Here is a 15,089-nt window from a genome sequence, read left to right as displayed (position 1 = left end):
GTCTTCCTGTCTCTGGAGCCAGTTGGGTCTGAAAGGTGAATTATGGAACAAGCAGCACGTTCTGGATGCTCCCAGTCCCATTTCTGTGCCCTGCAGGAGCTGGAGAAGCTCTGGAAAATCCCATATTGCTTCTTAGTTGGATCTTTTTGGGAAAAAAAAAAGAGCCTTTTTGTTGGAGGTGGGAAGTGACAGATCCCAGCTATCCCTGTGACTGTGGGAAGCTGTTCCCACTTTTCCTGGCACTCCAGGTCCTTTTCCCAATCCCTCTCCAGCTCTCTGGGAGCTCCAGGATTCCCAGAGAAGGATCCATCCACAGCACAAATCCTGGGGGAGCTTCAGCTCCGCTCGAGCACCAAATTCCCCTTTGAGTGTTGAAAAGCCTCTGGGAAGGAATGGAAAAGCTGGATTCTGGGGGTGGAAAAGGCCCTTTCTGGGGATAGGAGGGTTGGATTTTGGGGATCTCACTTGGGGTCAAAAGGCAGCCGTGCAAAATTCCTAAAAATACACCAAATTTATAAAAATTCCCAGTAATTCCTTGCTGTGAAGGAATTGTGCTCCCACAATGGAGAGTCAATGACCTGAACCCCACAGGGGCCAATTCCTGTCAGGACAAAGGCACCCCTTGATTTTAGGGATATCAGGAAAAGGGGGGGACCAGCTGCATCCTCATAAAATTCCCGGGAAACTCCCAATTAATTCAACTCCACGGCATTTGCTTAATTCCTGATTTCCAAACCCGGACCTTGGACCTTCATCGTCTGTAAATTCGGGGGGATTTTGGTTTTAATGTGAGTTTTCATTTTTTAGTTCGTCGTTTCAACGGGGCCTCTGAGGACGTCGGAAAACGGGGAATTAACAATAATCCTGCAGCTGAGGAGCCTCAGACAAAGCCAAACCTCCAGGAAGCAGAAAGTAGGTCAGGATGATAAGGATGAGCAGGGAGGGATGGCATTACCAGGGAAGGGAAAAACAGTGGGAAAGGCATCACCCCACGGCCCTTTTGGGAAGGGAAGGGACAGCTGAGGGCTCTGAGCCTTTTTCCTTCAATCCTGTTATGCCTGGGGATGGCAGAGGGGTGAGGGAGCAGCGGGATGGGAAGGGGGAGAGCTCAGCCTGGGATGGGGCCAGCTTGGGAAATGCTGCAGTAAATGGGGGGTGTGGGGATTAGGGGGCTGGATAAAATCCTGGAGGGGTCTGGGAATGCACAGGATCAGGGAGCACTGCGGGAGCATGGAGAGGTCAGAATGGGATACAGGAGAAAAGCTGGGAGGTTATGGATTCCTGGGTCTGATTTAGACCCTGGAAAACCCTGCAAAGTACCCAAAAACAGCTAAAAAATCCACATGTATCCCATCTCTCCCTGCCCTCTGGCAGTGGGAAGCCATTCCCTGTGTCCTGTCCCTCCATGCCTTGTCCCCAGTCCCTCTCCAGCTCTCCTGGAGCCCCTTTAGGCCCTGGAAGGGGCTCTCAGGTCTCCCTGGATCCTTCTCTTCTCCAGGGGAACCCCCCCAGCTCTCCACCCCTTCCCTGCAGTGAGTGACACAGCTCAGTGTCATCCCTAAACCGGGAATTCCTGCTTTAATCAGCCCAGCTGGTGCCGAGGGAAAAGCTGGAGCTGACCCCACAGGGGGAGGTGCAGGAGGAGCAGCCCGATCCCGATCCTGATCCCAGCTGAGGGTTTTTCCCGGGAATTGGGCAGCCACGGCTCCGGCTGGAGATTTTTGGCGCATCCCAAACATTTTGGGAGCCCCCTGAGCCCCCTTTGCAAAGGGATCCACAGCCCAGAGCCCACCCAGAGCCACCCCACGGGGTCACATCCTGCACCAGCCTCCTGAGGAGGCCCCGGCTGGGTTTGTGCTGAAGTTTGCAGATATGTTAATTAGCTCGTTAATCATCCCCACCCGCAGCTGTAATTGGGCTCATTCTGCAGGAATCCAAGGAAAAACACTGGCTCTTCCCTTCCCAGGGATGATTTAAAGCAGTGGGTCCCCTCAGAGGCCGCGGGACGTGAACAACCTCACACGGAACAGCCAAGACCCAAAGAGGGGGGTTTCCTTCCAGTTCTGGGGCAGGATAAACCCAGCAACTCCAGTCCTGGCACCCAATGGCAACACAGCCCTCGAGAGCAGGAAAAATGGGAAATAAAGCTTAAAAACTCCGTTTCCATCCCAATTGCCCTCACAGCACCCTCTGGCTCACACACAGGGATAGAGGCATTTTTCCCTGGAAATCTGAGCTCAGTCACCACACGGGAGGTTTGTAATGGATGGAATTTTAGCAGGATCTGTAGTAATAGGATGGGGGGAATGGTTTGAAGCTGGAAGAGGAGGGTTAGCTGGGATATTGGGAAGGAATTGTTCCCTGGGAGGGTGGGGAGGCCCTGGCACAGGTTGCCCAGAGAAGCTGTGGCTGCCCCTGGATCCCTGGAAGTGTCCAAGGCCAGGTTGGATGAACTTGGAGCCACCTGGGCTAGTGGGAGGTGTCCCTGCCCAGGGCAGGGGGTGGCACTGGATGATTTTTAAGGTCCCTTCCAACCCAAACCATTCCAGGATTCACCTTTGGCCGTTTCCCCCCTCCTGCCCCACCACACCCCTTTGTGCACCCCCAGAAGTGCCCCTGGGGGTACCCCCCCCCCCTCAGGGGGGCCCAACGCTCCCACACAACCCCTGGGGGAGGAAGGACAGGAGTGACCAGGGCTGTGGTGTCCTGAAAAGGTTTTATTCCAGCACTATTCCGTGGTAGCATAAATAACAACGGGCACTGACAGCACGTGGAACGCGACGGGGGCAGCGGGACACGCCGGGGGCACGGGGACAGCCCTGCCCGGGGGTGCCAGGCAGCTCAGCAGCTTGGAGCCAGGGAAAATAGGGATGTATAAGGAAATCCAGCAGTGTTTGGTGTCCTTCCCTGTGCTACAGATCAAATCCATCCAACCTGGGATTGTACAACGTGCTGAACCCACTGACACCCACGGGGTCCATCCCACAGGGACCACCCCTTGGGATCCATCCCTTGGGTCCATCCCACAGGGTCCATCCTTGGGATGCATCCCACAGAATCCATGCCTGGGGTCCATCCCACAGAATCCATCCCTTGGGTCCATCCTTGGGATCCATCCCACAGAATCCATCCCTTGGGTCCATCCCTGGGGCAGACCATGACATCCATCCCAGGGACATCCTTCCCCCTCCCCGTGGCCCTGGCAGTGTCCCAGCAGACAGGAGGAGGGAAAATCCCTCTTGACAGAGGTGGAAGGAGCAAAAATCCCTCCCCAGGTAGGAACCCCAGCCTGGCTTTTTGTTATTTTGAAGGATATTGGGGCACGTGGAGCTGCTCCCTTCCCGGGCTGCAGCCCTGGGACACTCACAGGCTGCTCCTACCAAATCCTGGCTGTGCCAGAGCCTGCCCGGCCGTGCCATGGCCACAGTGGGAAGAGTCCCGGGATCCCACAGTTGGAAGGACCCTGTGCTTCCACCATGGGAAAGAGTCCCTGGCTCCCACAGTGGGATGGATCCTGGATTCCCACCATGGGAAGGATCACAGGCTCTCGCCATGGGAAGAGTCCTGAGCTCCCACCATGGGAAAGGGCCCTGGGCTCCCACTGTGGGATGTGGGATGGATCCCGGGCTCCCACCATCAGACGGATCTCGGGCTTCTGCCATGGGAAGAATCACAGGCTCCCACCGTGGGATGGATCCTGGGCTCCCACCATGGAAAGGCTCCCAGTTTCCCACCATGGGAATGCTCCCAGTCTCCCCCCACACCCCCCCCAGCTTTGGTGATCCAGCCCTTCCCACCCCTTCCAGTTCTGCCCCCGCCGTCACAATTTTTTTGCATAGGAAAAAGAAATTAATAGCAAGGAAGCGTCAGCTTTCCCGGGAATCCGGCCCGTCCCGAGGGGGGGGCACAGGGCTCCTACTCACGGGGAGCCCCCGGCCCCTCGGAGGCAGCGGTTAGAGCGGGATCAGGGCCGGGCACACGCGGATCCAGCGGCGCGGGATCTCGGCGGGGTCCTGGCTCCCGGCTGGGTCAGTGGGGACAATAAAGTTAAAGAGCGAGTAGAAACAACGAGAGTTTATTTAGAAAACGTCCCTGGGAGTTAATTGTTCTTCGGGCTGTTCCGTAAGTTCTTTAGTTCCAGCTGGAGCTGCCGGATCCGAATGTCCTTCTGAGACAGCTCGTCCTTCAGCCGCCGGATCTCGTCCTGCTGCCGGAAAAACACCCGGAGGAGCTGCAAGGGAAGGAGGGAGAGGGAGGGATGGAGCTGGAGGGGCCACAGCGTCCACTTCTCCCCCCTCCCAGCCCCGGGGCTGTGCTGGGACTGGGCCCTGATCCGGCTGATTTTGGGGACAAGGTTTTTAGCAGGATCTGTGGTGACGGGAAAAGGGGATGGATTTAAACTGAAGGATGGGAGATTTAGGTGGAATATTGGGAAGAAATTTTTTATCATGAGGGTGGGGAGGCCCTGGCACAGGTTGCCCAGAGAAGCTGTGGCTGCCCCTGGATCCCTGGAAGTGCCCAAGACCAGGTTGGACAGGGCTTGGAGCAACCTGGGATAGTGGGAGGTGTCCCTGCCCAGGGCAGGGGGTGGGACTGGATGGGCTTTAAGGTCCCTTCCAACCTAAGCTTTTCCAGGATTTCCATGATTCTAAACCAAATTCCTTCCAGAACCAAGTGCTGCTGTATCCCCATCCATATCTTGTCCCCAGACAAGGCTTTTAATTACAGCCAAAACCAACTGAGGAGCTTCACTCCGCCCCTTTCGGGTGCTCCAGGGTTGAGGTGGATGCTCCAAGGGGCAGGGGAACACCCAGTGCCTCAGTCTGGGAACACAGAGACCTGCAGAGGGGTGGCTTTCCAGGTTCATCCCAATGATGTCCCCCCCATCCAGCCTGTCCCCCCCTCCCGTGTCCCACCCGGCCGGGCTGTCCCACCTCGTTCTCGGTGCGGGGCGGGACGTTCTCCAGCAGGTCGATGCCATTGACCACCACGCTCTTCTTCTCCCTCGCCGGGGCCTTGAACACAATTTTGGATGTCCTCTTGTAGCCCTCCTTCAGCGACATCAGGATGGGATCTGAGGGGGCAGAGGGGGGACGGGCTCAGGGGGGGCTGCCCGGCCAGCACCCAGCCGGTGTGGCACCAGTGCCACCAGTGCCACCAGTAGTGTTACCTCTGTTCATCCCACTCAGCCACTCGTCCGGGGTCAGGGCGGGCTCCGTGCCCGGTGTCATGGGGTAAATGTCCTCCTGGTACGTCTCAGACTGGAAACACAGGGAAAGAGCAGCCACTCCATGAACCCACCCCGTGGGCAACGGAGAGACCCGCAGGGAGGGGAGGAACCGAGGGGTGACCTCCTGGGTGGGAGACTTGGGGCACAGGGAGCAGATTTGGGAAGTGCTGGCCAGCACTGGGAGAGGAGGGAGGAGGATGAGCAGCTGCTGAGCTGCCTCAGAACCTGGGACGGGCCCTCCACACAGCCCCGGGTTTGCTTCCCAACACCAAACCCTGATCCGAGATCTGTTTTCCCAAAACACCCCCAAACCTCAGGTGAGACAAGCCCCTTGTTCCCCAGCACTGCAGACCAAGCTGATTTTGTACAACACATATGCCAGGAGAAATGTAGAGATGCATTTCCAAAAAAACATTCCCATTAAACCTCAGGCAACCCCCCCCAGGAATCCCTGGGATGTGCAGCGACGGAGAGGTCTGAGCCTGGTGCAAAGAGACCCAACCACAGGACTGGGCAAAGTGTGGCATGTCCATCCCCCTGGGCCCTTCCCAGACCCCCCCATGGACTCACCCTCCTGGGCACGATCATGGAGATGGGCTCGATGAGCCCCTTGAGGGTGATGAGTTTGTAGAACCGAAAGACCTCACAGGCCGACACGTCCAGGCCGTGCTTCGGCATCACCCCTGCGGAGCAGCACCGCCTGTCAGCCCGGCACAGACACCCAGAACAGCCCCACCAGCACACCCAGGAGCAACCCCTTCCCTGGATCAACCCTTGGCATCGCCCCGAGGACCCGGAGCACAAGCTGGGCCACACCAGGTGTGCAGGGATGCTGGGAAAGGGATGAGCAGCCTTTATTTGGGACAATCACTGGTGTCCCCTGCTGAAGCCACGTGTGACAGCGGGAAGGGTGTCCTTGGACATGCACCAACCCCAGCAGGGCTGAATCACCTGGGAAGGGCAGCACAGGGATGGGAATGTCACCCTGCAAGAGCTGCAGCCGATGCTCTGGAGCCGGAACAGCACCCACCAAACCTATCCCAAACCCATCCCGAACCCATCCCTGACCCATCCCAAACCCATCCCAAACCCATCCCAAACCCAAACCAAACCTGAGCCAAACCCATTTGCCTGTGACATTTCATTAAGCACCTTCCATGATCCAGCCTTTCCCTGCTCCCAGCAGAGCAGCAGCAGCCCGGGATCCTTACCCAGTCCTTTCTGCGGGGCGGGGGAGCGGAATTCCATGAGGTAACTCAGGTAGGGCTTCTCGGAGCCGATCTCGTAGTAGCGGATGTTGCCGTCGCCCTGCAGCAGCAACGGGAATGGGGACAGGTTATTCCTCTGGGAAGTGTGAGGGGGAATAAGGACCATCATAAAGACCAGTTAGAGGGTAGGGATAGGTGGGATTTTGGGAAGAAATTCCTCCCTGTGAGGGTGGGGAGGCCCTGGCACAGGTTGCCCAGAGAAGCTGTGGCTGCCCCATCCCTGGAAGTGTCCAAGGCCAGGTTGGAACAACCTGGGATAGTGGGAGGTGTCCCTGCCCATCCAGGACCTGGATGATGTTTAAGGTCCCTTCCAACCCAACCCATTCTCTGATGACAAGCCCCCAGCACCACATCCCCGGGCAGTGCCGGGGGGACACGGGCTGGGAATGCCCAGGGAGCTGCTCCACACATCCCATACCTTCCCAGCCAGGTACAGCATGTGGGTGTCGGCGTCATAGAACGGGAAGAGGAGCCCCGAGAGCCCATCGATCTCCTCCTCGATCAGGGGCATGGACAGGTCTTCCTGAAAAACAGGGACAGGGCCTGAGCCACTGGGATGGCCCAGTGCTGGTGCTGAGCAGGGTCCAGCAGGGCTGGAATGGGGATCCCAGGAGGGATGGAACAGGAGTCCCAGCAGGGCTGGAATGGGGGTCCCAGCAGAGATGGAATGGGGTCCCAGAAGGGATGGAGTGGAATGGAGGTCCCAGCAGGGATGAAAGGGGTCCCAGCAGGGATGGAATGGAGGGGTCTCAGAAGGGACGGAATGGGGGTCCCAGTAGGGGTAGAATGGGGATCCCAGCAGGGCTGGAGGGGTCCCAGCACCCACCTGGTCCCACAGGGCGATCTGCCGCGTGTTCCAGCGGGACACGCCCGTGGTGAGCAGCCTCTTGGTGCTGCCCAGGAACACCACCCTGTTGACACGGTGGTTCTTGCAGCTGGCCTCCTGCAGGGCAGGGGGAGCTCTGTCAGCACCACTGACACCCCAGGAAAGCCCCTTCCTTGCCCCCTCTCCTCTCCCACCTCATCCCTGTGACATGCCAGCTCTGTCCCCAGCAGTGTGGGGACACTGTGACTCCGGACCTGTCCCCTGTGCAAGCCAAAAACACCCATTTCCATGAATATCAGAGAGATATTCACCTTTACTGAGAACCCACCACCTGCCTCCAAACTGTGACCTCTGCACCTCCCTCTTTAATTTCCACTATTTTCCACAAATCCTTAATTAACAGAGGAATAAATCCCTCCAACCTGGCGGGGGGATGAGGCTTGGGATGAGGCCGAGCCCTCCCCATCACCTCCACCTGAAAAAAGAACCCTCCCCAGGCAGAGAATGGCCTGCAGCCCCTGCCCTGTGCCCCTGCCTCACCACCAGCACGTGCAGCACCTCAGGGATGTTTTGGGACATTCCAGCGGGATTCCTCCCCAAGATCTTATTCCCAACCCCTGGTCCCGTGGCACCTGCAGGACCCGCCCGGAGCGCGGCTCCACCACGCGCAGCTTCTTGTCCTTGCAGGTGGTGGCCAGGAGGCTGCCGTCCGTGTTGAAGGACATGCACAGGATCACGTCCGTGTGACAGTCGATCATCTTCACCGGCTCCCCGATGTCCAGGTTCCAGATCAGGACCTGCGGGAAGGCGCCTTGGAGCGACTCGGCCCCGGCGGAAGGGGGATCCTTCCGGGTCCCTCCCGACTCAAACCATTCCGTGATCACACCCTGGTGACCCCCACCCGTGCCACCAGCAGGGAAAGAATCACAGAATCAGAGAATCACAGAATCAGCTGGGTTGGAAGGGACCTCCCAGATCATCCAGTCCAACCCTTGATCCAACCCCGCCGTGGTTCCCAGCCCATGGCACTGATGCCACATCCAGTCTGTCCTTAAACACCTCCAGGGACAGAGAATCCACCACTTCCCTGGGCAGCCCATTCCAATGGCTGAGCACCCTCTCTGGAAAGAAATTCTTTCTGATGCCTAACCTAAACCTCCCCTGGCACAGCTTCAGACCCAGCCCTCTTGTCTTACTGATCTCTGCCTGGGAGAAAAGACCAACCCCCAGCTGGCTCCCCCCTCCTGTCAGGGAGTTGCAGAGAGTGAGGAGGTCTCCCCTGAGCCTCCTCTTCTCCAGGCCTTCCCAAGGGCATTCCCAGGCAGGACTCACCTTGTAGTCATAGCCAGCACTGAAGAGGATGTTGTTGGTGGTCGGGTGCCACTCGACCAGCCCCACGCGCCGGCTGTGCCCGTAGAGCTCCAGCACGGCCTCCGTCATGTTCCTCTTCAGCCCCCCCTCGGGAATCTCCCAGATCCGCACCTGTGGGATGGGGCGGGCGCTGGGATGGGTTTGGAAGCCCCAGGACACCCCAACACCCTCCTGGGGGCTCTGAGCTGCCGAATCCCTGGGGTGCCTCCATATCAGCCTCACCCTGTACCCTCATGCCACAATGTCCTTGTCCCAGATCCCTGCCCTCTGGCACTGGGAAGCCATTCCCTGTATCCTGTCCCTCCATCCCTTATCCAAAGTCCCTCTCCAGCTCTCCTGGAGCCCCTTTAGGCCCTGGAAGGGGCTCTCAGGTCTCCCTGGAGCCTTCTCTTCTCCAGGTGACCCCCCCAGCTCTCCCAGTCTGCCAAAGGCTGATCCTGCCACCCCTTCAGCCGCTCCTCCCTCTCTTCCCCCGCACCCCAAGGGTTGTCCCATCCATCTGGGAAGGGGGTCCACAAAAATTAGTTCCCAATTATTGCAGGGAAAAACCTGCAGGAGGATTTCCTGCCTGTTTCGAGCAGGGAGACCCTGCTCTTGGGGTGCAGAGGGAGGGGAGCTGTGAGGCAGGCACGGCTCCGAGGCTGCTGTGGCTCCGAGGGACAATTCCAAGAGCATCAGAGGATTTCAGACATGGCACAAGCCAAGGACAAGCCACACAAGCCAAGGACAAGCCACACGAGCCGAGGACAAGCCACACGAGCCGAGGACAAGCCACACGAGCTGAGGACAAGCCACACGAGCCTGGTTGTTGGGTGTTGGAGGAGCTGGTTATGAAAGCAGTGGGTTATGAAACAACTGTTACCAAACCTCCTGCTCAGAGAGAGCTCCACACTCCGGAGAGGCTCCTGCAGCACCAGCCCAGGAGGACACAGGGAAAGCTCCACGTGGTGTCACCTCAGCTCTGCAGGGCAGGCAGCCCAGGGATGGGAATAACACATCCTGCATCCCTGCCCAGCTGGGAATCACGGCCAGGGCTCTGCAGCAGCGTCACCTCTGCGGCCTGTCCCGGTTACATCATCCCTTGTGTTTGCCAAAAACCAGGGGGAGTGCCAGGGACAGGCTATTTTGGGCAGGTTTCCCCACGGCCACGGTCACCCTGACCTGGAAATGGATGTGTCGGGATGGGCACAGCACTAACACTGCCCTCTTGGCAGGACAGGCACAGCTGGAGCTCACCCAAAATTCAGCCCAGCCTGCCATGGAAACGGTGCCTTGGGAAAAGGCTCATTAAAAGGCTGTGGCCCCAGAGGAACAGCCACAGCAGCAATTCCAGCACACGGGGAGAGCAGGAGGGGTGGGACACAGAGGTTTCCTCTCCCAACCCATCCTAAGAAACCTCCTCGATAAAATTGTTCCTGAAACACCACTTTCCACAAGGAAATGGATCCTGCAAACAGGTCACTGTGCTGCAAACCCCCCCGGAGCTCTGCACAGCTCAGTGTGCACAGAGAGCTCCAACACGTGGGAAACAAGGAGCTGAAACATTTCTGGAGTCTGGAGAATTCCCCTGTTCCCCTTCCTGCTTGGTTTGTCCTGCCCTTAAAAGCTCCTTCCCAAAAAAAGCCCTCACAGCATTTCAGGAATTCCAGGGCCAGCCCTGCTGCTGATTGTGCAGTGAGGACAAATTATGAATCCCTTGGAGAGCATCTGGGGAGGGCAGGGGCTGTTATCCAAGTGGGAACAGAGAGATGGATCAGGTACAGATGGATCAGGTACAGATGGATCCAGGTTTGACAGCAATGGGTAAATCCAGGAGGGATTCCCAGCACAGGGATAACCTTGTGGCCTGTGACAGTGATCCCTGTCCAGTCCTGGGCCTGGGGGAAAAGTTATTTTCCTGAACCTCATTGAACTTCCTGGGAGTGAACAGAGAGACCCCAAAGGTGCAGGACCACCTTTGGGGTGTCATCAGGAGCCCACCCAGTGCAGGGCTCCCCTCCAACTCATCCCCACGGTGGGGAACCCCCACACTGACATCCTCATCCCCATTTCCCAGTTTAACCAGGCTCCTGGAGTGCTCCCACTGCCCCCCATCCCTCCCAGCTCCTCCCCTCCCTGGTGCCTGTGTAGGAAAGGTTCTCCTGGTGGGACACAGCTCCCGTGACTCATGGCTGGGCACAATTTGGCTGTTGCTTGGCATCAATCTCTGACCCCCTCTCCATTCCCAAGATGGATGATGTATAAATAGATATCAATATCTATTTAAACATATATTTATATTTACTTATGTAATTTATGTAGTATAAATTATGTATAAACATATATATGCATAAATCTATGTATATATTTAATATGTGTATTTATATGTATAAATATATACATAAATATATATTTTATATATAAATATATATGCATAAATTTCTGTATATATTTAATGTGTGCATGTTTATATGTATAAATATATATAAATATATATTTTTATAAATAAATATATATTTATGTGTATATATATAAAAATATATATTTATGTGTATGCCTATATAAATGTAGAAATATATATTCATATAAAAATAAATAATAAAATATAAAAATATAGAAATATGTGTTTATATATTTACATGTATATATAAATATATATATATATTTATATAGAAATAAATAATAAAATACAAATATAGAAATATAGAAATGTATGTTTATATATTTGTATGTATATATATTTGTATGTTTATATATATATTTGTATGTTTATATATTTGTATGTATATATATTGTATGTATATATAAATATAGATATATGTATTTATATATAGATAAATAATAAAATATAAATTCATATAAATATAGAAATATATAAATATATACATAAACATGTATGTATTTAATATACTTAATAATTTATCAATTATGACTTTATAAATTACATTAAAATTAAATTAACTATAAATATTGTCATAAAATATTACAAAACATTACATAACTATAAAATGTATAATAATTAAAAATTAATTAAAATCATCATAAATATAAATAAATAAATCAAAATTAATTATGCACCTAGTAATTTTATATTTTTATACGTGCCCTATATTTATATATTTTAGTAGAAGTGTATCTCGTATATCAAGTGCAGGAACGAAGGGCAGGAGGTGCCCACTCACCGTGGTGTCCTCGGAGCAGGAGGCGATGATGTTCTCAATGAAGGGGTTCCATTTGATGTCCAGGACATTGCCCTGGTGCCCACAGACCTTGGGGTAGTTGGGTTCGATCCGGCCTGTCTGTGGTGGGGAAGGGAGCCACAAATTAGCAAACCCGTTACATTTATGGATAAACTGGGCTTTAAATCAGGCTTTTGGAGGCTGGGAACTCGTCAGAGGGGTGGGAGCCATGGCCCAGCCTGGGATGGGCTTTAGGGCTGCAGGAGACCCCCAGCCAAGCCTGGGGTTGGTTTTGTTCCATCAGAATGGAACAAAATGGAGAGCAACGAGACTGGGGAAGGGACTGGAGCACAAGTGCTGTGAGGAGAGGCTGAGGGAGCTGGGGGGGCTCAGCCTGGAGAAGAGGAGGCTCAGGGGAGACCTCCTCACTCTCTGCAACTCCCTGACAGGAGGGGGGAGCCAGGGGGGGGTTGGTCTCTTTTCCCAGGCAACCATCAGCAAGACAAGAGGGCTGGGTCTGCAGCTGTGCCAGGGGAGGTTTAGGTTGGATATTAGAAAGAATTTCTTTGCAGAGAGGGTGCTCAGCCATTGGAATGGGCTGCCCAGGGAGGGGGTGAATTCTCCGTCCCTGGAGGTTTTTAAGGACAGACTGGATGTGGCATCAGTGCCATGGGCTGGGAACCACGGCGGGGTTGGATCAAGGGTTGGACTGGATGATCTGGGAGGTCCCTTCCAACCCAGCTGACTGTGATTTTCTGATTCTATGAAAGCACCCAGGTGAGATTCCCACCACGGATGGGTCCCAGGAGCCCCTTCCCAAGACCCTGGCCGGGAGTCTCCGTGTCCCACCCCATCCCACCGCCCTTCCTTTCCCGTGCCGGCTCCTTCCCGCAGCTCCGGGCGCTGTGCTGGGAGCGTGCAGACAAAGTAGGTCAGCACCACACACCACTAAATATTTCATGGTCCTCCCAGCACTGCCCTCTCCCAGATGAGCTCCCGGCTCCGTTTAACGGGAACAAAGGAACGCGCCGCGTTTGTGCCACGGGAAGCTCCGGGAAACCGGGAGAGAGCTCTGGGCAGGCCCAGGGTGAGCCCCTGCACTGGGGCTGCTGAGGGGGATGTTCGAATTGAGGTTTATTTGGATTACTTTGCTCTCAAGGTGACAGAGATGCCAAGTGCCAGGTGGCCCCGGTGCCGCAGCTCCGGTGGATTCCAGCCCGGAGCAGGGCAGGATCATGGGAAGGTGCTCCAAGGGATGGAGCAGCTCTGCCCCAGAGCCAGGTTGGGAGAGCTGGGAATGTTCCTCTGGAGGTTCTCCTCTCCAGGGAGAGCTGAGAGCCCCTTGCAGGGCCTAAAGGGGCTCCAGGAGAGCTGGAGAGGGACTGGGGACAAGGGAAGGAGGGACAGGACACAGGGAATGGTTTCCCACTGCCAGAGGGCAGGGAGAGATGGGAGATTGGGAAGGAATTCCTGGCTGGGAGGGTGGGGAGGCCCTGGCCCAGGTTGCCCAGAGAAGCTGTGGCTGCCCCTGGAACCCTGGAAGTGTCCAAGGCCAGGTTGGACGGGGCTTGGAGCAACCTGGGCTGGTGGAAGGTGTCCCTGCCCAGGGCAGGGGGTGGGATGGGATGAGCTTTAGGTTCACTTCCAACCAAACTATTTTGGGATTCTGTGATTTTAGGACTCATGGAATCATTCAGGTTGGAAAAGCCCTTCTAAGACCATCAAGTCCAACCCTTAACCCACCACCAAACCATTCCCTCAGGGAATCTTGGCCTTCCTGGGCTCCACTGGGGGTGGAGCTGCAGGAAACCATCCCACGAGGCACCAGGAAACACAGACAACCCTCACCCTCTGCCAGACCCCTCAGCAACTTTAAAACCCTTCCTCAACTTTAAAATCCTGTCTAATTTTAAAATTCTTTCTCAGTTTTAAAACCCTTTCTCAACTTTAAAACCCTCTTTCAACTTTCAAATATTTTCTCACTTTTAAAACCCTTTATCAACTTTAAAATCCTTCTCGATTTTCTAATTCTTTCTCAGTTTTAAAACCCTTTATCAACTTTAAAATCCTTTCTCAGTTTTAAAACCCTTTATCAACTTTAAAATCCTCTCTCAAGTTTGAACTCCTTTCTCAGTTTTAAAACCCTTTATCCACTTTAAAATTGTCTCAACTTTAAAACCCTCTCTCAACTTTCAAATACTTTCTCAATTTCAAAATCCTTAATAATTTTAAAATCCTTCCTCAATTTTAAAACCCTTTCTCAACTTTAAAACACTTCATCAATTTTAAAATCCCTTTATCAATCAAACAATATTTTTCCAGGCCCTGCAGAGCCGGTTCCTGCCCAAATTCCTGCCTGAATTCCCGCCGGAGCTCCGAGCCCTCCCTGGGGCAGAGCCGTGTCCTGATCCGGCCCCGCAGCCTCGGGATGTGGTTTGTGGGTCACTCTGGGGATTGAGGTGAAGGACAGAAATAGATTCCTGCTCTCTGGGCCTGCAAGAACAAACAGCTCCAGCCCCTGATCAGGGTCACCGGTGTCCTCCCTCTGCCCTGGATTGGGGTCATTGCTGTCCTCCCTCTGCCCTGGGTTGGGGTCACTGGTCTGGATCAGGGTCACTGCTGTCCTCCCTCTGCCCTTCCCACAGTCCAGGACAAACCCTCATTAATTCCCAATGGATTCCCAGGCCTGGTTCCCAGCTCAGGAGCCCCTGGTAATGAGGGCACGGTCGGCAAATTCCCCCCCGTGTTCCCCTGGCCTGGATCCTGCCTGGGGGATGTCACCTCCAGCGGGGACAATTCCAGGGGTGGAAGGGCAGGAAGAGCCAGGATGGGGCAACTGAATCCACCTCCTCCTTGGGCTGCCAATGGCATCCCTTTGGCTTGTCAGGGAGCCCAAACTTTGGGAATTCTGCCCATCGGCAACCCCGTGGCTCAGACCTGAGCTGCCACATCCCCCCTGCAGCCTGAAGTGCCTCCTGGCCCCCACTGAGGAGCTTTTTGCTGCATTTCTCTGGAGCTTCACTTGGGATAAAACAACTGACACACAGATCCCTGACATTCCCAAACAGCACAAAGGGAGTTTTCCTGGGAACACCCCAGACTGGGGGGTTTAGTGCTGTTAGAAACCAGTTCAGCTTTTTAGGGATAAACCCAAGCAAAGTGACTTTCTGAGAGTTTTCCCAGGGGGACCCAAACCTCTGGATGATGCCACAGCCCAAGGGACGGTGCCCTGAAGC

General features: G+C 54.6%; 1 protein-coding gene across 2 annotated transcripts in view; it reads right to left on the bottom strand.

The window, feature by feature from the left end:
* Positions 1–1,970: 1,970 nt before the first annotated feature.
* Positions 1,971–15,089, bottom strand: part of CORO2B (coronin 2B) — a 39,484-nt gene continuing 26,365 nt past the window's right edge. For both annotated transcript variants that reach the window (XM_051796897.1, XM_051796896.1), the window contains 10 exons: positions 11,857–11,973; positions 8,657–8,806; positions 7,957–8,121; positions 7,325–7,441; positions 6,917–7,021; positions 6,442–6,538; positions 5,801–5,913; positions 5,171–5,261; positions 4,935–5,074; positions 1,971–4,231 (listed from right to left, as the gene is read on the bottom strand). In XM_051796897.1, coding sequence (XP_051652857.1) covers positions 4,100–4,231; positions 4,935–5,074; positions 5,171–5,261; positions 5,801–5,913; positions 6,442–6,538; positions 6,917–7,021; positions 7,325–7,441; positions 7,957–8,121; positions 8,657–8,806; positions 11,857–11,973 — 1,227 coding nt within the window. In that variant the 3' untranslated portion in view covers positions 1,971–4,099. The remainder of the gene's footprint in view (positions 4,232–4,934; positions 5,075–5,170; positions 5,262–5,800; positions 5,914–6,441; positions 6,539–6,916; positions 7,022–7,324; positions 7,442–7,956; positions 8,122–8,656; positions 8,807–11,856; positions 11,974–15,089) is intronic.

The sequence above is a fragment of the Manacus candei genome, unplaced genomic scaffold (assembly GCF_025592945.1).
Source record: "Manacus candei isolate 608988 ecotype Guabito, Panama unplaced genomic scaffold, ASM2559294v1 h1tg000046l, whole genome shotgun sequence".
Taxonomy (NCBI): domain Eukaryota; kingdom Metazoa; phylum Chordata; class Aves; order Passeriformes; family Pipridae; genus Manacus; species Manacus candei.
This window is presented reverse-complemented; position numbering and strand designations above follow the sequence as displayed.